This window comes from Trichechus manatus, unplaced genomic scaffold (genome assembly GCF_000243295.1).
Source record: "Trichechus manatus latirostris isolate Lorelei unplaced genomic scaffold, TriManLat1.0 scaffold00005, whole genome shotgun sequence".
Lineage (NCBI taxonomy): Eukaryota > Metazoa > Chordata > Mammalia > Sirenia > Trichechidae > Trichechus > Trichechus manatus.
The window spans coordinates 33,030,085-33,054,449 of record NW_004443941.1 but is presented as its reverse complement, the minus strand read 5'-3'; the positions used below and the strand labels follow the sequence as shown (position 1 = coordinate 33,054,449).

The 24,365-nt window shown below is 39.1% G+C and overlaps 1 protein-coding gene across 21 annotated transcripts in view; it reads left to right on the top strand.

The window, feature by feature from the left end:
* LTBP1 (latent transforming growth factor beta binding protein 1) overlaps nucleotides 1–24,365 on the top strand; it is a 666,638-nt gene that overhangs the window by 519,845 nt on the left and 122,428 nt on the right. For all 21 annotated transcript variants that reach the window (XM_023736168.1, XM_023736140.1, XM_023736141.1 and 18 more), the window contains 3 exons: nucleotides 496–618; nucleotides 4,812–4,931; nucleotides 18,963–19,085. In XM_023736168.1, the coding sequence (XP_023591936.1) occupies nucleotides 496–618; nucleotides 4,812–4,931; nucleotides 18,963–19,085 (366 nt within the window). The remainder of the gene's footprint in view (nucleotides 1–495; nucleotides 619–4,811; nucleotides 4,932–18,962; nucleotides 19,086–24,365) is intronic.

The following is a 24,365-nucleotide window of genomic DNA, read 5'->3' as shown; positions in this document are numbered from 1 at the left end:
GCTACTAACCAAAAGTTTAGTGGTTTGAATCCACCCAGCTGCCTCAGAAGAAAGGCCTGGCGATCTACTTCCAAAAAATTGGCGATTGAAAACCCTGTGGAGCACAGTACTCTGACACACATGAGGTCACCATGAGTCGGAATCAACTTGATGGCAGTTGGTTGTTTTTTTGTTTGTTTTTTGACATAGCTAGTGTTTGCCATATTAAGCACTATCTTATAGCATAGACACTGGGAGATATAAAAATGGATCTTTTTTTTCCAACAACACTTGATGAAGAGTGTTAAATGAGTACAAAAATAAGAGCATTAAATGTTACTTTCAGAGCTTGCATGAATCAGAACAACTCCATTTTGAAGCGTGTTATACAGATCAAAGACATGATAGTAGAGATCTGTTACTTCGTTCTTAAGTTTGAACTAACCTGGGACCTGGGGGAGGTTTGAAGCACCCTTTTGGAAAATAAGACTTGGCCATGTTTTCTGCTTCATGTAGATGTTGATGAGTGCCTGCGGCCAGATGTATGTGGGGAAGGGCACTGCGTCAACACCATGGGGACCTTCCAGTGTGAATACTGCGACAGTGGGTACCGCATGACCCGCACAGGCAATTGCGAAGGTGAGTGTGCTGAGAGAACAGGCTACTGCACCCCTCTACGTGCTCAGCGCACATGACCCTGACGTGTAGGGCTGGGTCTAGAACCCAGGGCTGGTGGGTACCTAGTGGGTACTTCTTTTCCTCCACTGCCCTGTGTACCTTAACCGAGCTCTTCCTGCCCCCTGGACTCCCAGCCCGGTGGTCTCACTTCTCTCAGGATGGTTTCTACCTTCATGCTCTCTCTGTCACTCACTTCAGTATTTGCCTTCCCTGGTATTTGGAGTGAAGTCTACATTAGAACAATTAATTGCAGAATGCCTTAGTACAAACTCAGAATTAATTATAGTGTCTGGATCATTCATCTGGGGACATGGCACAGGTGTAACTAGTGTTGATGTTTAAGTTTTTGACCTTTTCACCTTGCTGCATTCTTTTGTCTCAGTTTCTTTTACATGCGTTTTGGAACCTTCTTGCAAACTCCCTTCAGAAAGACTGACCATTTCCAGGTCAGATTCCAACTGTGCCAGATAAAATTTCTTTATTATGACCACAGCACTGTTTGCTCTCATTATAAAAATGTCTTCAAAAATGTTTATAGCATGGCCAAAATTATTATCCATTTAATATGTTCATTCATGTTTGTGTCCAAGTTACATGGCTCTTTCTGAAGCCAGCCTGGTGCTTTTTTTTGTAATTTTTTTCACAAAGAAAGAAATTGAGCTTCTGCTGAAATCCTGCCATGGAAATATTAGGGGAAGGAGCTGGGGTTTCTGAGAAAGTGATTGAGGAGCCCAGGCGTGAGGATGGTGCTGGTTCCTTGGACTTCCCTGCTTGAGTGCCTAGAGATCAGCCTCTTTGGATACAACCAGACTTCTAGAGCTAGGAAAGCATAGACTAGGTGGGGTAGTCTATTCTCAGCTGTCCCTTGGCCTGTACATGTAAGTTTTTGTCACAGCTCTGATGACCCAGGCCTAGACATTTTCTGGCAGCCTACACCTTCCTCTCCTTTAGCCTTTTGCCTTCCTACCCCTCCCCTGCCCTGGGGTTCTACTCCAGAGAGGGAGGGTTTGTGTTACTGGATTTCCGATCAACTTGAGATCAGAATGGAGCCATGAGCCGTCCCCTGACACCCGAGAGGCATGGGACAGGCACAGGTATAAAGTGTCTCCGCTCTGCACTTGTAGGGAACTCTCCTTCTGCTCTTGAGAGGCAGCGTGGGAATGGGAAACGGCAGAGGGTATGGAATCAGCTCACAGCCCCCACACTTAGTACCCGTGTGAACTGGAGCCCAGTACTTGGCACCTTTGAAACTTAGTTCATCATCAGTAGGATGGGAACCATGAAATTATCTTGCGAGGTTGTCATGAAAGTAAATGGGTGTTGCTGTTTCTTATGTGGTGCCTGTCACATTGTTAGTACCAAGAAGCACCAGTTTCTTTAAACCTCCCCCTTCCCTGACCCCTTTTCTTTTTTGTGTCAGATCTTCTCAGTACACCTGTAGTTGTGGAGAATGCTAAAAAGGGGTTGGGGACGAGTTTATCTGACAAATATTTATATGCAAAGCTGCCTCCACCAAAGAAGTCAAATACCAATCCTTTCCTTATGTTCTACAACAGTCCCAGGGTATGAAAATAAAATATTTAAGTGATAACTATAGTGCCAAGAAGGATGGGAAGGAGTAGACCAGAAATTTGAAAATTATTTAATTAAAAGCAGCTAGGAAATATTCAGTATATGGAAATTATTTAGCAGAAATACTATCCGGGTTCCTTCAGTAAATAATACATAGTTCTATCCCTGTGAAAAGGCTTGAAAAGAAGAAGGAGCCAAACATGCAGTTGTTTTCTAATCCGTTGTGGACCAGAACCAAAGGTCTCTGGGCTTCTGGCTCACTGAAGATTTTCTCAGCTGTTACCAACGAAGCTGCTTTCAAACAGTGCCAGTCTCCAAGGAGTCTGTTGTAGTTTACAGACATTATCTCATGCATCCTTACTTTATTCTTTTAAAGTATTACAATGCAGGTAATCCCTAATTTATGGGTGAGACCTGTGGGAAATTCAGGGAAGTTATCTTGGATTTCTCAGCATTGTCCGTATTTATTGAACCAAACTGTCTCAATGACATTCTCTGATTTAGCAACTATATTTCTATAATAATAATAATAAAAAATCCCATACAGGGGAGAATGTAATGCTGGTTGGAAGATGAAACTGGCAAGTACCATCTTTTTGTAGAACAAGAAGTACCAGAACATCTGACCTAAAAACAACCACTGTGTGTCATTGTCTGTTGGCAAAAATTTTTCGCTGATAGAAAAAAAAAATTACAATGCTGACCTGGTGCTTATTCTGTTAGTATCATCTTCAACTTCATTTTAAGCATCTTTTCACATGTACCTAGTGATATATAGTGGGAGATAGTTTTCAAGAAGTTACCACAATGAAGACACCAAATACCCATGGGTGTTTAGTGTACCCATGATGCATTTGTTCTTTCACATTTCAGTTTCTGTCCTGAAAAATCACTCATATTTTAAATATGGTTACCCATATCCATTGTCATAGAGTTGATTCTGATTCATAGAGACCCTGGAGGACAGAGTAGAACTGCTCCATTGGGTTTCCAAGGCTGTAATCTTTATGGAAGTGGGTTGCCACATCTTTCTTCCTCAGTGCAGCTGATGAGTTCTAACTGTTAACCTTTGGGGTTGCAACCAAGTGCTTTAACCAACGTGCCACCAACGCTCCTTTTAAATATGGTTAGAGGTCCTATATACATTTATAGTCGTCACACTCAGACATTAAATCTACTCATTTGAATCCAAATCCAACTTTAGAAAAATGCTTATTTTAAATGGGGCCTAGTACCCAAGATATTACCATTCTTGTTTTGTTGGTTTTTGTTTTTTTTTTTGTTTGTTTTTTTTTTGAGTTGGTCGTAATATGGAGTAGATATATTCCAAGACGATGTCCTTTCTACCTTTTTGGTGTGTCAATTGCCAGTCTTTTCTTTTGGAAAAAAGGAAACCATAATGGTAGTACATAATAGTGTGTATTTTTCTTTTAAGTTGGCAACCCGTTGTAGATTTCCAGAATTCTGGAGTTAAATTTTCTTATCCAGGGCACTAAGTGGTGAGGGCTGGATGAGAAACTTCATTAATCCCATGAACTCCTGCCTTCTGCCACTCTCCTTCCCTCCACTCCGCTGAAAATCTTTCTTCATCTTTTCTAAATATATATGTAACAAAGCATTTGCCATTTCAACATTCTTCACATGTAAAGTATAATGACTTTCACTTATGTTCATCATGTTATTCAACTATCATCCTTCTCTGTTCCCAAATTTTTCCATCATCCTTAGCAGAAGCTCATTGTCCCCTAAGTGTCGAGTCCTCCTTTCCCCCTCTCATCCACCCACCCCTGTTAACCACTAGTACACTTTCTTTGGTCTCTGAACTCTATCCTATATCTTACTTTTCCCCCATTTTGTTGTTTTACCATTCTTAAAACTGTCAAAAGCTATTATAGTGATCTTAACCACAGTCTCAAACATTTTAAGGTGTTTTTTCTCCCCATATCAAAAAGAACTATGATTAACAAGTTAGCTGTGAATATGAAATAATGTTTACTTTTATCAAAAACATAATAATCATATGATCATATCACCAAGTTTTCTGTAAAATCTCAGAAATACGTGTTAAGTTCACTCTCTTCTAACATTCTTTTTTCCACCACCAAGGAATTTCTACCATATGAAAGGTTTTAAACTATTTAAATGTAGGATGCTCTTGGATCCATTAAGCCAAAATGAGGATTTCCATAGAACATCTGATGTTTGCAGAGAGAACCCCTAGCCAGGTTCTTCTTTACTCTCATCCCCATTCCTGGCAGACTTTGTTATCAATTGAAAGGTTTAATGTCCAGAAAGTGACCCTGCACGAGCTGTCAGTTCCCAGACTTGGGTGACCTGGCCCTGCCAGTTGAGGAATTTGAGACCAGGCTCTTCCTTGGAATGTGTGCAAGTATTTTAGTCAAGGTTTACCTAACCATACATTGTTGTGTGCTTAAGTGTGGACCCAATGCATCACTTAACCAGTTATCGTTTTCCCCACTGCGATGTAGAAATAACATGTTTCTTTTTTCTTTCTTCGCAAAGTAAGTTTTTGCTTTGGTATGCTGATAAAATGTATGTGACCTAGCTTTTTGATATTTCAGATATTAATGAATGTTTGACTCCAAGTACTTGCCCAGATGAGCAGTGTGTAAATTCTCCGGGATCGTATCAATGCATTCCCTGCACAGAAGGATTCAGAGGCTGGAATGGACAATGCCTTGGTAGGTACTCCAGTGTTCTTACCAAAAGTTTGTTTCTTTTGTATTGTACATTTTCTGAAAAAGTATGGAATGTAGTAAACTTACATAATTCTAAGAAAAATAAAATCACTTTTAATCATGGAGAAAATAAGAAAATGTGTTGGCATGAAGGATATGAGATTTCAGATGGGGCGAAAATATCTGATTGAAACAAATTGTTATCCAGCATGTGATAAATAACCCAAACTAAATAAAATTATAAGCACCATAGGGAGGAGAGAGATAGAGAGGAAAATGCTTAAAAAAGATAGATCAGGCATAAAAAGAAGCTACCACAGACAAATAGAAGTTAATTACAAAAAAAAACTTAGCAAAAGAAGTAGCAAACAGTCCGCTTATATTCATTCATTTATTTAAATATTTAATAAGTAATTACTGAGTACCTATATTAGGCATTGAGGAGGATACAGTGATAAATTTGCTTTGGTTCTAGTTGTTATTGTTGTTAGTTGCCAAAGAGTCAGCTCTGACTCACAGTGACCCCAGGTACAACAGAATGAAACATTACCCTGTGTCATCCTCACAGTCATTGGTATGCTGAAATGCATTGTTGAGGCCACTGTGTCTTTTGAGTACCTTCCAAACTGGACAATATTCTGTTGTGATCCATAGGGTTTTCATTGACTCATTTTCAGAAGTAGAACACCAGGCCTTTCTTCCTAGCCTGTCTTAGTCTGGAAGCTCTGCTGAAACTGGACAGGTTTCTAACTATCTCTCCTGTAGTTAGCTTTCCCCCTTTATAGTGACATAGTGGTTAAGTCCTTGGCTGCTAACTGAAAGGTCGGTGGCTCAAGCCCGCCAGTGGCTTCACAGGAGAAAGATGTGGCAGTCTGCTTCTGTAAAGATTTACATCTTTGCAAACCCTATGGGGCAGTTCTACTTTGTACTGTAGGGTCGCTATCAGTCCGAATCAACTCGATGGCAGTGATTTTAGTTTACTGCCTAGTGGAGGAGACAGACATTGACCCAAACATCTCACCAGTAAATGCAAACGTACAAGTGAGACAAGTGCTAGGAGGGTTATGCGATACTAAGAGAGTATATAATAGGAGTTGCCTGAGATTTAACTAGGGGAGAGGATGTGAGAAAAGGAGAATATTTTGGGCCAAGGAAACAGCATATGCAAGGGACTTGTGGAAGAAGGAAACAGGCATGTTCAGGAGCTGAAAGACCAGCTTGGCTAAAGAGTAGAGAACAAGGGGGTGGGGAGTTTGCTACAAGGTGAGGGGGCAGACAACACAAGGCCCTCTTGCTCCTGCTAAAGATGTTGATCTTTCTCTTTAGAGCTCTGGAAAGGCAGTTAGGTGTTTTTAAAGGGGGCAGAGTAGAGTAGGTATGGGAGAAGCATTCCCAGTTTCAAAGCCTTTGCCTCATCACCAGGCAGCACCAGCTCAGCCTCTAGACCTGATGCAGGCAGTCCCCGGCCGTGAGGCCCCGTTCCCATTACCAAGTATCACTACCACTGGAGTTGTGAAACAGAATTTCAAGAAGAAGCGAAGATTTCACTAATTGTTTCCTTGATAACCATCTGTTTATGTAATTAGTACCACTCAAAAAGTGCATTTGGTTCTACTTTTCCCATTTGGAACGAATTTCTTGGTTGCCTATCAAGGTTCCATACTTGTTTTACATTTTCACACACTGTTGCATACAGTCCAGGCACAGAACCTGAACTTTACCTTAAAACAATAAAATTCACAAAATTAGTATAAACACTACCCTGATTAATGAATTTAGTAATGGAATGTGACTGACCAAATTGGCAAGTGATTACTCTTCAATATAAATCCATCTATCTAGGTAGAGTAGTAGCAATGAGTAAATTTGTATGCTCATGTGTATAAAATCAATCTAATTGTGACCATGTTGCTCCAGTTTAGTGACAGAAATGCAGTACCTTGCTTAAAAGTGATTTTACTTTTGCCAACCAGATGACTAGAATCATAAGCGGAAGTATTAGGTCACGGTGTTACTCAGGCACTTAACTGTATGTTTCAAGCAATAGCTTTCTTTTTGCATTGCTAAGGTCATGCATGTCCTATTATTAAAAGTAGGTAGAATATTTTCCCTTCTGCTTTGGGTGAATTTTTAGGCCCTGTGTAATCTACAGATCAAGCCACTCCTCTGTGATGTAATTACAGGCTCCATTCATTGTTCATAGTGGACTTGCAGATCTTCTGAACTTCTTATGAGGGGTTTTGCAGGTTATACCAAAATGGATTTTTCCATCTTAATTTTTTATGGTAGTAGAGCTCTCAAATGTCAAAAAGTTGAGTGAGACAAAAAGCAGATATTGCAATGTGCCTTTCTTCTCATATTGAGCCAATGAGTTGACAGGGTTTTTTCGCTACATTCTGACAATGCTAATGAAAGCTTACCCTATCTTTTTGTTTTTGTGCCTTTGTGCACTTTAATTCTCACCATTGTACCTCTGGTACTCTAAAATACGTTCCAAAATGTGCATTCCTTGCTTAATCTTACCGTTGAGTTGCTCTCATTGATTACACAAATTGGTATATATTTCTTCATTCGTTTAATATATATATTAATATGTTTTGACTACCTGCTACATGCCAGAATTTCTTCAGATCCTGGGGATTCAGACTGAATAAAATAAAATTCCTCGCCTCATTGTGCTTGCATTCTAGTGGAGGGAAGTAAACAAGTAAACTGTATGTTATATCAGAAGTGATGAATTCCATGAAGAAAAATAAAGCAGCATTGAGAGAGAGAGGGGTGTGGAAAGAGATGCCATTTATGGTCGGGGAAGACTTCAAATGACAATAATTGCTAATAATTTATCTGTAACTGTTATCTGTGACCAATTGTGGCTTTTATATCCTTTCTATCTCGACACTTTGGGATACATTTATAGAATTTTTTCCAATTTTAATTGAGAAGTCTATATGAAAACGTTAAAACCATCAATTGCTGTTGAGTGGATTCTTACTCACGGCAACCTAATGTGTGTCAGAGTGGAAGTGTACTCCATAGGGTTTTCAGTGGCTGATTTTTCAGAAGTAGATCACCAGGCCTTTCTCTGAGGCGGCTCTGAGTGGACTCGAACACAAGCCAAGCACGTTAACCGTTTGTACCACCCTGGGACTCCATGAGAACATTAAGGATTTTTAAAAATTTTCTCGTAATCTTACCATTTTGGAGAAAAATCCTACACTTAGTATTTTTTAGTTGTCATCTGCAGGATGATAATCTACCTCACAGGGCTGTTGTGTACCAAAAATCTTAGTATCCTCCTTTTTCCTATGACTCTCTTCTTTTGACTGCATATTTTTACATGCTGTAATCAAATGTGTGCACTGTTTTGCATGAGGTTGTTTTCATTTAACATAATATTTTTAAAACGCATTGCTCTTCATGTAGATGTCGCTCTTTTTTCAGTTGAACATTTTCATTAAGAATCACGATTTCAGCCTCTGTATTGTACAGGGTTGATACCAGTTACACTTTCTGCTTCTTTCGCTGAACTGAATGATGAACTTGGTGAAACCATTAATGGCCTCTCTGTATTCATGGATCTTACTGATTGATGCCTCTCCTTGATTTATGAATTAGGACAGAAATTGTTTTAGGCAGAAACAGATACAATGTTAGCGGGTCTTGTCCTGGGGACCACCTTTTTCCTAGTGTTTATTTCTGGGCATATAAACGCAACAGTTTATTGTCCACTTCAAAATATCTAGCGTTTTCAAGGTCTGCCTAACACTAATCATTTCTTAATGCTCTTTGTCGACTCTTGTTGGCTCTTCTGTAAATGTAGCTTCTTCTTTCAAGTTGTGGATTTTGGTCCTCTCTCAAGAGCCACTTTCATCATTCAACACTGTATTCCTTGGACCACACATTCAGCCTGGAGTTGTTGCCCACTCGATCCTGCCTCTAGTGACTATTTCATCGCCCTGAGTTCTGGCCATTTCCAACTGGCTGTGCCAGCCTGGCCCTTTCTTGAGGAAAGCCAACCTGTCAGGTACTCAGTTTACAGGTTTCTCTCAACTCTTGGAGAGCTAGTCTGATTCAAACCTGTCTATAGCCACCTCCCAGAGAACATTCTTTAATATTAAATTATTTAAAGGTACATTCGGCCTCTCTGATATAGAGATCTAATTACCCTCAATTTAGACAGACTTGGGCAATAGTGACCTCTCTGAAGTTTAGTTTTATTATCTGTATAATGGAGATCAAAATATTTGCCTCACAGGGTCAGAATGAAATAAGTGATAGGAAGCACCTAGTAAGGTGTCTTGCCAAGGTAGGACCCAATAATTGTTATAACCCTTCCTCCCCTCGCACCACCTCTCCTCTCTTTACCTGCTTGTCCTGAAATATAAGAAATGCAGTAATAACTGTTACTTATTAAAGTAAATTAGATGCTAAATTTTTCTAAATAACTATCTTTCTTTTGGCTTTCTATAAGCTCATTTCACATAATTTTTAACTCTCCCTATGTCATAGGAGCTTTCTTTTGTTTAAGTAATCTAATCTTTTGCTTTCCTTCCAACTCCTGAGCATCTTTATTTAGCTGGAAATATACTTCTTGGGAATCACAATGCTTTTCTGTAGGGACATTGGTGATTCTTAGCAAATGTTTTCTGCTTCAGTATTAATGCTGTCATTTCTATTCTTTTACTTCATTTTCTTTGCTCACCTTCACAAGACACGAAATCTATATCACCATTGGATATATGCGGCTTGCCTCTTTTGAATTTACTTTATTGCCTTAAATAGTTAATTAAGACATTCTAGGAAGAAAGGCCTGGCAATCTACTTCTGAAAATTAGCTAATGAAAACCCAGTGATCCTAATGGAATATTGTGCAGTATAGTGCTGGAAAATGAGCCCCTAGGTTGGAAGGCACTCAAAATACACAGTAGCCGCAGCAGTGCTCACATACCAATGATCATGAAGATGGAGCAGGACTGGGCAACATTTCATCCTGTTGTACATGGGGTTGCCATGAGTTGGAGCCAACTAGACAGCAGCTAACAACAGTGCAGTTGATTCTGTGACAAACCATGTTACCTGGGCAGGTAACACAAATTTCTGAGATCTTGTCAGAGTAATCGTTCTTCATTAATCCCTAATTAAGTAAATGATAATTTTCTGACTCCAATTTAAGTTCTCTAAATATAATAAGTCTTAGGCAACTGGTTAGCTGCAGTCTTTAATGGTTAATGGATTTGCCCAAGGTCTCAGGTAATAAATATCAGAGCTAGGACATGACCCCGGGTCTTTTATCTTCAAATCCAGTGTTTTGTCATGTTCTGTACAATATCTCATATCTCTCTCATTTGCATATGAGAAAGTTAGAGAACAAGACAATATAATGAGGGAGGTGGGGCCAAGATGGCGGAGTAGTCAGACGCTTCCGGTGGACCCTCTTACAACAAAGACCTGAAGAAAACAAGTGAATCAATTATATATCACAATCTAGGAGCCCTGAATATCTAAGGGAAAGTTGAGGAACTGGACTGAGTGGCAGGGGGAGGGAGAGACAGTTTGGAAGCAGCAGAGGAGTTGCCAGACCTGACCCGGCAAAAGCCTGAGCCCTTCAGGCCTGATCAGCTCATGGGTGAGCTATGAGGCAGGCAAGCAGCTGTGTTTGGGAGGCGCATTTTCCGCACCGGGAGAGACCCAGGAACAGAGAGTCTACTCAGCCACCCAGAACCAGTGAGAAGCAGTCCTCGATCGGCGAAAGATAAGTACTTGTGTTGGGCCTACTGAATGGATCAAAAACACCCCCCTTAGGGAAAAACCTCTCTCCCAATTTACCTCCCTGCTCCTTGCTCTGCAGTGGGTCCCGGACCAGCTTCAGCAATTGCTGACCCTTAGGCTGGAATTAGGATCCATCACATGCCCTGAGCCATTCTCTCAGCCTTGAAGAGTGAGCAAATTAAAAAACAGGAAAAAATAAACTGACGGCTCCTGTAAGCCAGGAACCCAGGATAGGCATAGCTCCTTTGCCTAGGCACGGGCATAAGGGATCCACGGACTTTGAGTGCCTTTCCCCCTGCATAGACTTGTATGGGCCCATTTCAGTAGCGTAGGCCCTCATTACCCCAGTACAACAGGGTATATACCTGAAGTCTAACTTCAGCTGTTTCAGCTGTGAAGTGGTAGGTTCGTGACATTTGACATTGCTCTGCCCATTAAGCAGGGTCTTCACCTACCCACATCAGGGGCCTGAGGACTAGCGGCTCCACCCACGCAACCTAGCCACCTGCAGTAGGGGCCCAAGAATAAGAGGTGCCCCCAGTCCTTACAACCAACAGCACTGGGTGCTCATAGTCCAGCTACAGAACCCACCCACCTACACCCTCTAGGGAACAGGGACACGCCTTCCTCCTGGACATTCGGGGTGGCCGTCAGCCCCTTGCCTTGCTCAGAGTGTGTCCTCCTGCTGCAACCAGATGCCTGTGCCTGTACCAATCACCCATGCCTGTCTAGGACTGTAGGTGAGAGCCTAAACCACACACTTGGTGGCTATCTACCTGGGTACCTGAGCTGAATCCATACAGGAGGAGTGGGCAAACTCCTGAGCTCACATACCTAGTAACAGCTCTAACCACCTGGTGACAGGACATTAGAGCTTCAAAGGTGCCAATAATCAAACTAGCTCTTATGAGCAGCCTATTTGGGCATATCAAAACAAAACAAAAAGCTAGGACACAGTAAGCAAATATAAAATAAATAAATAACTTATTGAAGGCTCAGGACAACAGTCAATATCAAATCACATAAAGACGCAGTCCTTGATGGCTTCAGCAAGCGCCCAGAATAAAGAATCTAGAAATTTTCCAGAGGAGGAAAACTTCTTGGAATTACTGGACGCAAAATACAAAAGATTAACATACAGAACTCTTCAAGAAATTAGGAAGGAAATTAAGCAAAACGCAGAACATGCAATAGAGGAAATTAAAAAGATTAGAGAAGAGCATGCTGACAAATTTAACAGGGTTCAAGAATCCATAGAGAGACAGCAATCAGAAATCCAGAAGATTAACAATAAAATTTCAGAATTAGGCAAGTCAATAGAGAGTCAGAGGAGCAGAGTTGAGGCAATGGAAGTCAGAATTAGTGAGATTGACGACAAAGCACTTGACACCAACTTATTTGAGGAAAAATCAGATAAAAGGGTTTTAAAAAAATGAAGAAACCCTATGAATTATGTAGGACTCTATCAAGAGGAATAACCTACAAGTGATTGGAGTACCAGAGCGGGGGCGGGAAGGGGAATAACAGAAAATACTCAGAGAGAATTGTTGAAGATTTGTGGGCAGAAAACTTCCCTGGTATTGTGAAAGATGAGTAGATATCTATCCAAGATGCTAGTTGAACCCCATATAAGGTAGATTCCCAAAAGAAAGTCACCAAGACATATTATAATCAAACTTGCCAAAACCAAAGATAGAGAATTTTAAGAGCAGCTAGGGATAAACGAAAAATCATCTACAAAGGAGAGTCAGTAAGCTCAGACCACTCAGCAGAAACCATGCAGGCAAGAAGGCAATGGGATGACATATATAAAGCCTTGAAGGAAAAAAATTACCAGCCAGGAATTATATATCCGGCAAAACTGTCTCTCAAATATGATGGCAACGTTAGGGCATTTCCAGATAAACAGAAGTTTAGGGAATTTGCAAACACCAAACCAGAATTAAAAGAAATACTAAAGGGAGTCCTCTGGTTAGAAAATCAATAACGTTAGATAACAACCCAAGACTAGAACACAGGACAGAGCAACCAGATATCAACCCAGGTAGGGAAGTCACAAAAATAAACTAAAGCTAAAACACAGAAAATGGGGAAACAGATCTCAATACATAAAAGATGACAACATTAAAATAAAAACGAGGGACTTAAAAAATGTAGACATAGATTTTTCATATGCAGACAAAGTCAAGGTGATATAAAGAAATAAAAGACTGGTATAAACTTAGAAAAATAGGGATAAACATTAAGGTAACCACAAAGGAAACTAACAATCATGCAAGTCAAAATAAAAAACTAGAAAAATATAAAGACTCAGCAAACACAAAATCAACAACAATGAAAAAGATGAAAAGAAAATACACAAAGAAAAACTACTCAGCACAGAAAATTAAGTGGAAGAAAGAAACTGAACAACAAACAAAAAAAGACATCAAAATGACAGCACTAAACTCATACCTATCAATAATTACACTGAATGTAAATGGACAAAATGCACCAATAAAGAGACAGAGAGTGGCAGATTGGATTAAAAAACACAATCTGTCTATATGCTGCCTACAAGACACACACCTTAGACTTAAAGACACAAACAAACTAAGACTCAAAGGATGGAAAAAAATATGTCAAGCAAACAACACTCAAAAAAGAGCAGGAGTGGCTATTTTAATCTCTGAAAATAGACTTTAAGTAAAGTCCACCACAAAGAATAAGAAAGGACACTATATATGATTAAAGGGTAAATACACCAGGAGGACATAACTATAGTAAATATTTATGTACCCAACGACAGGGCTCCAAAATACATAAAACAAACTCTAACAGCACTGAAAAGAGAGATAGACAGCTCCACAATATTAGTAGGAGACTTCAACACACCACTTAAACGGTGAAGGACAGAACATCCAGAAAGAAGCTCAACAAAGACACGAAAGAGCTAAATGCTACAATCAACGAACTTGATCTCATGGATATATACTGAACACTGCACCCAACAGCAGCCAAGTATACTTTGTTTTCCAACATATATGGAACATTCTCCAGAATAAACCACGTATTAGGCCATAAAGCAAGCCTTAACAAAATCCAAAGCATCGAAATATTACAAAGCATCTTCTCTGACCATAAAGCCGTAAAGGTAGAAATCAACAACAGAAAAAGCAAGGAAAAAAGATCAAACACGTGGAATCTGAACAACACCTTGCTCAAAAACTATTGGGTTATAGAAGAAATTAAGGATGGAATAAAGAAATTCATAGAATCAAATGAGAATGAAAACACATCCTACCAGAACCTTTGGGAACACAGCAAAAGCAGTGCTCAGAGGTCAGTTTATACCAATTTTAAGAGTGGCGCACATCCAAAACGAAGAAACAGCCATAATCAAAACATTAACCCTACACTGGAACAAGTAGAAAGAGCAAAAAAAGAAGCCCTCAGGTGCCAGAAGAAAGGAAATAATTAGAGCAGAATTAAGTGTAAAAGAGAAAAGAAAAACAATTGAAAGAGTTAACAAGACCAAAAGCTGGTTCTTTGAAAAGATCAACAAAATTGATAAACCATTGGCCAAACTGACAAAAGAAAAACAGGAGAGGAAGCAAATAACCCGTATAAGAAATGAGATGGGTGATATCACAACAGACCCAACTGAAATTAAAAGAATCATAACAGAATACTATGAAAAATTGTACTCTAACAAATTTGAAAACCTAGAGGAAATGGACAAATTTCAAGACAATATAATGAAGACCATGGTAAAAAGAACAGTACCTCGAAAGGAGAGATCCATGTGACTGGAGTCGTCCCTTGCAAACAGCCATGATGATCGCTCAGGGATTCTGGAGTTTGAGATGGCAGACCTGCACCGTAGGTGACCACAGTTTAGTTTTGCTGAAAGACAAAATGTTCTTTTGGAAAAGTGAGGTAGGAAGCCAATAAAGGGAGGGATTTGTGGAGTAATGCCCAGAGATCATCTTGGATCTTTTGTCTAGGAGGAATGCAGCAGAATTAGATGCTCTTCTCCGATTCTGAAGAGCAGTGTTGGCTCTTTGAGGATTGTGTAACATATTTTTATTGTCAGCTCTGCTACTGCATATCTTACCATCTTCAGAATAAATAGACGGGACCTGACATCCTGAGGATTTTCTGCACCTCAAGTGTAGCTGAAGCTCTTTCATTGCACTGTCCTGATAAGCACCTGCCTCTGAGTTTGCCACGCTTGCTTTTCTGTCAAATATGTTCTCCCATCATTTTTAGTATATAAGATTTTGTGTGAAGAATATTTGAGAAATAATTGAAGTAATGGCATACTTGGGGTGAGCGGGGAAGTTCCTGTATGTTGATGTAACTATATTGATAGAATAAGATGTTTTCTTCCATTCCCAATGGTATTCTCACACTGATGCCTTGGTGGGTGACTACAGTATTACATGAGGTTGAAAGTCTCATTCAACCAAACTCTTTGCCTCATTTACTTGAAAGTACAGGAAGTAATGCAGGTTAATTGTTGCTCTAGAAGGAATCTGATGAACCCCAAGGAGCTGATGGGTGAAGTGGAAGGGAGGAGCCTTGGGAGAATATAACCGTGAAGTCAGCCGCTTAATACCCTCCATAGTTTAGAGGGCTTGCTCACCAGGTAGGGGCTTGAGGCAATCTGGTGTGCTCCCAGGATGTTAGGAAGGGACATTTCAAAAAGGCTCTTGCCCAAGATGAATTACATCACAAGGCAATGAGAGAACGTTCAGGTGGGATTGCTGACCATCTGAGAGTCTCTGTGAAATTGTGGGGAATGGAAAGTTGCCAGAGATCTGAAGAGAGGTTAATGTCCTCATTTCCCCCCAAACAGGAAAGAAAGTGGAGTCCAGGAATTAATGGTTGCTGAACTTCATGTTGATCTTGACAAAGAACTGTAGACTGCATGATTTAAATGACAAATTGAAACATTTTTCAAAGGAAATGATGATTGCAAGAATAAGCCAGGGTTCGTTAAGGACAATCATGCTGGACTGTCCAGACTATCTTTTCTGATCAGGTTATTAGATAAATAGCTTGGGAATTCTGTAGGTAAGGCATATCTAGTTTTCAACAAGGTACTTGTTAGAGTCAAGATTATAGATGAGAGGGTCAATTTGGACTGTGTAATAGGACAGAGATGAATTCATAAGCCTTTGAACAGCCATATCTACAAACTACTCACCTTGCAAACCTCTGAAAACTTTCTTACTCTGGGAGTTATGATTAATTCATTGAATGTCAGATGCCAAATTGTTATGTCCCCGAAGCCCATTGGTAAGTTTGTTTGTTTGGAATTTGAAACCCCTTTTCCTATGGACACTGTGCTTTTCTTGGTAACAGGTTTCCTGCCAGAGATAAAACACAAAGGCCTGTTTAACTCATTATGTATATACATTGTAAGAATGTGGGTAATATAAATATGCTAGAAGATCATATTCCTAGAATAAGATGAGTTTTGAGCTCCACTTTAGAAATCCAGAGACATAACCATCTTCTGCTATAGGAGTGAGGGGAGCGTGGATGCTGGATGGTGCGGGTGGGTAGGGACCACCTTGCTTTCCAAGGCATTGATACTGAGAGATCCCCCTAAGGGTTGGAAGTAATAACTGTGGGTAGCAGGCCTTCTGCTGTCATTACCTCCCAGGGCCCCATGAGTTTGTGTCCTTGACTAGATTGAAGAGCACTGGAAACCGTTGAAGGTTTCTAAAATAGAGGAGCAATACTGTTGATCAGATTTCTGTTTTAGAAAGATTTCTCCAACTGCAAGCAGGTTGATGGATTAGAGAAGGCAAGGCTTAAGCTAGAGAAACAAATTCAAGACTATGGCAGTAACCCATGTGAGAATGAATGGTAACAGTAGGAATAAAACAAAGTGGGTGCATTTGAGAGATATTTGAAAGGTAGGATTGATACGACTTGATGATCACTTGAATGTAGGGAAAGGGAGAGTAAGGAACCTAAAAAGGATAACTCCTAGGTTTCTGATTGGACATCTGAGTGGATAGTGGTACCATATATTGATATAGGGAATAGCATAAGGAGAAGAAAGCAGGGTGATGGGTCACTTTTGGCCATGAGGAGTCAGAGGTGCCAGTGGGACAGGAAGTAGAGATGTCCAGTAGATTGACCAGCTGGATGTATGGCTCTGCAGTTTAGGGGAGAAATCTGGGCTAAAGATACAACACTGAGTTTGTTCCACTCCATTTGTATCCACCAAGTATTTTTATGTGTGGCTGCTCTCTAGACACCTTCTTTCTGTAAAGGGATTCCTTAGTGATATTTTACCATGTACTTATTTCCTCAAGAGCATAATCTTCATTAAGACCAAGTAGTCTTTCAATTCATACTATTCTATCTACATTTAAATGACTGGCTTGACAGGATTTTGGTTCCATGTAATAATGTCTGTAATAAGTAAAGAAAAGAATAAACATATCAGGCTACCCTTGGAGTCTACTTCATCATTAATCATGGTAGTAGCCTAGCAAAATAAAAGTTTTATATGCATCTCATGAATGATAATCTGCAACGTCTCTTAATTTACTTTAACTAAAAAAAATATGCTCTTAGAAACTGATTTTGCCGTTACATTCTGCAGCTCTATAAATCACATTCCCTGGTACATGAATAATTAAAGAAAGCAATTCATACACTTCTGAACTTGTGAACATTTTTGAAACCAAGCCATGTACTAGACTTGAGAGTTTCCCGTTGCTGTCTGGAATTTCCATGCCTAGTGTCTAGGCTCATTCTGTTCCATTATTTACTTTGGCTCCAATGCTTGGCTGCTTTTTACAAGTTGTTTGCTTTCCGTGTTTACAAAAGTGGATTCCCACAACCAAAGAGAGGGTGGATAATGAGTCAGGCTGGAAGTGCTATTTTTGTTGTCATGGGGTAGGGTCAGTTCACTCTTTTTGTGAAAGCGACGTAGAGCACCTAGGTAGGGCCAATTGCTTGGCTCTTCTCAATACACACATCACACACACGGACGTGCACACGTGCACACACACACGTAACACTGTTTTGCATATTTTAGTAATACTCTGTATCTGAATTCCATTTGTGAGGAAGAATAAAATTTTAATGAAATGAATGCAAACTGAATTCTGTATTATTGAATCAAGACTGGATCTTTATTGTTGTTGTGCTTGTGACTCTCTGCCTGGCAACATTCAGGGGATGGAAAGCTTTATTGCTTTCTTCTGGTGAGCATTAAAAGACAAAATGGATGTAGTCAAAAAACCTTCTCCTCATTATAGTCTGTCTCTCTTACGATTAAGTTGCTTTTATTAAGTTATAGACTAACTATAAGACTGAGCTTAAATCCTGACTTTGTGTGTGTAGTTTTAGTACTTTGTGGTTTAAGTCTTTCCTCTTTAACTTTTTGGTGATTGCTGCTAGACTATATATCTATTACTTCAACATCCAGTGTACTTATTCAGTGCCATTAAAGTGGGGCACAGAACTCCAGTTTCTTTCTTTTTAAATAACAGTATTCTAGTAGGAGCCTAATGAATGTTTGTAGAGTGAAATCAATGAAAATGTTGACGGTTATCTTCTAGATAAATACTGTGTTAGCAAATCAATAAAAACACACATAAACTCACAATTCTCTTTGTTTAACTATTTCTGTCCCTAGATTTAACTTTGCCAATGACAGAAACTATTATTATTTTATCTGCCTCTTCACCCTATGCCCTACCCTTAAACTGTCCAGTAGGTTTATGTTTATCTCCTTAGATTGTTTGTTACTGATTCATTGCCAGTTTAGAACATTTTATAGAGTCTTTTTTCAGTTCTGTTAAAACTCCTTCTGTGATTTCTCTGGGTCACAAGTCATATCTTTTGCTTCTGTGAACCTTTACATTTTACCAAACTCATCAATTCCCTAAATAGGCCACAATGCATGTCTGATTCTTTGTAAAATTTTATTTTGTGGAAGATGTCACTTTAAAACTTCCCTCTCCCTCTGCACCCCCCACCACAAGCCCTCCATTGAATTTATTTGTAGATCCTGTTTTATTCCTTTTTGAGTTAATTTGCAGAAAATAAATTAAGGTATAGATCTGTCAAACATTCAGCTCATAATAGAGCCTCTTTTCCTCTTAAGGGCTAATTTGAAAGTTTGTTTTAAAGAATCTGCCCATCTTCTGAAGACACTGTTTCCATTTGTAACCAGATAGCATTATTCATGTTGTTTTTCTTTTTCTTTTTTTGTTTTTATTTTTTGCTTTGCATTCTGCAACATTCTTCAAGATGTAGATGAATGCCTGGAACCAAACGTCTGCGTAAATGGTACTTGTTTCAACCTTGAAGGCTCTTACATGTGTTCATGCCACCAGGGCTACAGCCCAACTCTGGACCGCAAGCACTGTAAAGGTACACACTGTGATCAAAGTTCTTGTTTTCATTTGAACCTCATCTAGAATAGATTGGAGCAGCTAGCCTTAGAAAAGGGAATCATGCTACCTGTCATTTATTTTAACTGAGCTACTTGGAGCACATTTTGGTTGGCATTCATGAAAGTCATTCCTCGCTGTGGTGAAATACAGATAGAATTTATTTACATAAAGGAAAACAATGTATTTTTAGAGAGTGTCTGTAAACCACAGACTGATTTATTTACATTTTTTTCTGGTTATTAAAAACAATATAAGCAGTTGCACAATTCTGTGAACATTCTCAAAACCATTGAATTGCACACTTTAAATAAGTGAATTGATGGGTGTGTGAATTATATCTCAGTAAAGTTCCTATTTTAAAAAAACAGTATCGATATTTGTTGTAGAAAGTTTAGAAAATGCAGGAAAGTAGGAAGGATAAAGTAACACTCTCTTATCATCTCATTCATGAATATTCATCTCATGGATATTTCAGTAGTTAAAATTATGTTCTGTGTACAATTTTGTATCTTGCTTTTTTCACTTACCATAAGAATTTTTCATTTTTTTCAAACATTTTTAAACCTTGCATAATATTTCAGTGTATTGCTATACCACAAGTTTTTTTTGCTATGCTTCAGGTGTTGACCAAAAACATTTTAACTTCTCATTATTACATAAAAAACTGTAACAGCCCTCTTTTTTTCAATATAAACCTTTGTCTAATTTTAAGATTATTACTTTATTCATAAGAGTGAACTATTGAGTAAAATATTCTGAATTTTTTTACTATTTTGACAGGATAATATTAATTTCTAATGAAAAACTGTGTATTTCTTTAATTCTGAAAAGGTTTAATATTTATTTTTTATCCTTATCTCCTTTAATAATTCCTTGAATACTTCTAATTTTTAAGCACTTATTTTATATATTTATTAAACATTTGTATTCCCTCTTTTGTAAATTTGTATTAATATTTTCCCTATTTATCAGATTTTTCATTTATTAAGTCAAGGTTTATGAACACTTTACAAATAAAACACATATAAACATAAATATATATGTAGCTGTGTGTCTATTGCCAGCCAACCAACCAACCAGTTGTGGAGTCAGTTCCAACTCCTGGCAACCCATGTGTGTCAGAGTAGAACTGTACTCCGTAGAGTTTTTGATAGCTGATTTTTTGGCAGTAGATCGCCCGACTTTTCTTCTGAGGCACCTCTGGGTGAACTTGAACTGCCAGCCTTTCAGTTAGCCGAGAACATTAACTGTTTGTACTACCCAGGGACTCCACATACCTTTTTTCTGGAAAAGTGTAATTTTTCCTAGGTTTTTCTAATTTTTCCTTTTATTTTGTAATTCTTCTGTTTGAAAGAAGTTGTAATTTTTTTCTGTGGTCAAGTCTACAGATTGCTTCTTTTCTGTTTTCTCCAATTGCTTTTATATTTAAAAAATAGTTCATGCTCCTTCAAAGGAAAAAAGGAGGCAATAAGTAAGATTTTTTCTTCCCTAATTAATTCTCTCAATGTAAGAGAGGAATCTAGGGTGATAATTAAAAGCAAGCAGTAAATGGACATGCTAGTGTCCTGTAAGGATAGCAGCGCCTCCTCTTGGTAGTAGGGAATTTCCAGGCATTTGAATTTGGTGCCTTGCTCCTTTCTTACAACTGAATACCAGTCACTCCCGGTGGTGCATCTGTAAGCCAGAACACTAGGCACATCTTCCTTTTTTCAAGCAACTGTTTTGTGTGTGTTTTTTATTTTAATCTGTTTTATTTCCACATCCTGTTGTTTTATCTTCTTTCTTCTTATCTGCTTGCTTCTTTTCATCTGCTTATAAATGAAAACTTTTGTAATTCAGTCTCACCCTTAACATTCCAAACTTATTTGTCACTACTGTATTCTTGAACTTACATTCTCTGACCCATACAAGTTGGTAGCACAACTGCCCTATGAATATTCTGTGCTTGTGTTGAGCCAAGTACCTGCCTTGCATATCCACCTTCTTCCACACTGCTTGCCTGAATCCTGGCTCTTCCAGTGTTCGCTATGCAAATTTAGATAAATTACTTCAAATTTCCAGACTTCATGTCATCCCTAAATTTAGGGAACTGGACTTTCTAAAGGGATAATGCTTAGAGTAAACGTGTGTTGAATGAATGGCTCATTATGACTGTCTTGCTCTTGGCCATCACCATCCCAGTTGAGCCTGCTCCTCTCTAATAGCTCTCCCCAGCACCCAGAAGGAGCCCTAGTGGTGCAATGGTTAAAGCACTCAGCTTCAATCTGAAGGGTTGATGATTTGAACCCACCAGCAGCACTGTGGGAGAAAAGACCTGGTGATCTGCTCCCATGAAGACTACAGCCTAGGACACCCTATGAAGCAGTTCTGCTCTATCCTGTGGGGTTGCTATGAGTCAGAATTGATGCGACAGCACACAGCAGTACTCTAGAGTTCACTCCATTTATTTATGTCACCCTCCACCTAGGACCACTTATAATTTCCAAACTATGTAGCACTCTGCTGGACTGCTGTAGAAACTGTTCTTCCTCCCTTTCCTTCCTCTGAGGAGTATTGAGGAATCATTGCGCTCAACTGCATCTGTTACTGAGAGGCTTTACTCTCTCAGAGAACTTTTACTTGTTGGGGTGGATGGAAACCTACAACAGATAATTAGAGATAATAAAGCATATTAAGAGACAGTGTAACTACCTTAACCAAATGATGAAGGTTAATGTCATCCGTGAAGTTATGTGAATATCACCATGCTTGGTAAAGTAGAGGGTCAGTGAAAAAGAAGAAGACCCTCAGTGAGATGGATTGACACAGTGTCTGCAGCCATGGGCTCAAACATGGCAATGATTGTGAGGGTGGCACAGGACTGGGAAGTATTTTGTTCTGTTGTACATAGGGCTGCTATGAGTTGGAACTGACTGGATGACATCGAACAACTGATTCTATGTGAGGAGACAGACACTTCAGCTCTGCGCTGTTCTTTCCAAAAGCCCATAACCCCAGTCTAATCTTGAGAAAGACATCAGACAAATCCAGATAGGGGAGTTTCTATAGGCTATCAGGCCAGTACTCCTCAAGGCAGTTAAGGTCATGTAAAAGCAAAGACTGACTGGGGAGACAAGACAACTAAATGCAATGTGGCACCCTAGATTCTGAAACAGAAAGAAGACATTAATGGAAAAACTGGTGAAATCTAAATAAAGTCCAAAGTTTAATTTGGAAAAAAAAAAGGTTGTGTATTTGATCTTGGGTCCCTGGGTGGCCCAAATGGTTAAGTGCTTGACTACTAGCCAAAAGGTTGATGGTTCAAACCCACCCAGAGGTGCCTCAGAAGAGCAGCCTGGAGATCTGCTTCTGAAAGATCATGGTCTTGAAAACTCTATGGAGCTGTTCTACTCTGCACACATGGAGTCACCACGAGTCAGAATTGACTCGTCAGAAACTAACAACAACAGATGAGAACCTAGCTCTGCCACTCACGAGCTGTGAGAACTTGGACAAGTTATTTTTCTTTGTTCAGCCTCATTTTTCTCATCTACGAAAAGAGAGCAATAACGGTACCTACTAGGGCTGATGGGAGGATTGCATGAGATAATCCAGGAACGGAGACGATCCATGGGTAATGAGATAATGCAGGGCCAGAGCATGGCACCTTGTTGTTGCTGTTGTTATTCGCCGAATTGGAGGCATAAACAAAGTTCTGTTAAAGCTAAGAAGCATGTGACTAATTCTGCTTTTCTTCTTCTAGGAAAGCTTAAAAGAGATGTTGCTATTTGAAACTGGTCTTAACATAATGAATTTGAAGGGAAGAAAAAGTTAATAGAGAAAACAGCACGTGCCAAAGCTTGGAAGTGGAAAAGGGCTGTCATCTCCACTTGCCACTTGATCTTGCCCTCCACTCTGCTTCTGGTGTCTTTCCATTACAGCGCAGTAGCATCAGCAAGATCCTCATCTTCTCCTTTAGAAATCCGCCTATAACTGTGTGTTCTTCTTACTCCCCTATCAAAGCACTTCCGTCTGCTGTAATAAATTAAATAACACTTTCCTTTTATTATCGCATAATCTTTTCCCAAGTCATGCCAACTCATGGATGCCAGACTCATCCCAGATCATAAATCTGTTGCCTTTCCAATGTCCCGGCAACTCTGCCAGTCTTACCTTGTTGATAGTCATAAACATTTCCTTTGTCTTCACCTCACTAAATGCACTGACAACTTTCGTTAGATTGTAAATACATTATGTTACATTTTATTTCATTGCTTGTTTTCCTTGACCTCATTGTAGCTGTACATTTTTGCATTGTTATTTCCTAGTTTTATAAATACCTGGAGATACTCTTTATTTTAAATCTGAGCTGGACTTGTCACTTGCAAAAAGCCCCTTAAAGAAATATCTTCCATGGGGAATTACATTTTCTCTTGGCACAAAAGAAAGAAAATATTTGTCTTGTAATCTTGTTTTATTAGAAAACTTTCTTTTGTCTTAGGAATTTTGTCCCCATCAGAAAAAAAAAAAGTGCTTTTTTAGTCTCTAGAATTAAGCTTCCTTGTTCTCCTTGGTCGTTTTAAAGACCCAAAGATCACCTTGTTCAAGATAACTGGTCTGCTTCCAGTTATTCCAAATGTGTGTGTCATTACTTATAATGAATTACTTCTGATAGCCTTCCCAACATAAATGAGTAACTTATGTAAGATGTTTGACATACCCCAACGGTACTTGGAATAGGTGGTATATCCTTGTTGCAAACACCTTCACATGGGAATGCTTACTTTATCTTCTTCTATGAGAAAGCCAGAAAGAGTACAAATGTTGTCAGACACTATGTGGGATTCAACCAGCTACATAAGCTATTGTTGGTCTCAACAAGTTCTTGAACTGACATCTCAAGTATTTTATAGAATGTGCTGAAACACAAGACAATGTATGCTGCTCTTTGCTGCCCACCACTCCAAAACCTAATAGTCTTAGAGCATTGCAAAGGTGTAAAATAATTCTTAAAATGAAATTCAGCTTGCTTATATAATTCTCTGTTAACAATCAGTAGTTGGCAGTCAAGACTTACTTATAAATAAAAGAGACCAATAACACAATTAGTAAAATGAATAAAAGTTTCTAGCCAATTAAAGTAATTGCTATGAAAAATTAAATAAAATTCCTGATTCCTGAACTTGAATTACATTAATAGGTTGAGTAAGCTATTTCAGGAAACAAGCAATAATCTAATGCCTTGCTTATATCACGATAAAATTAGAAAGGTTAATGC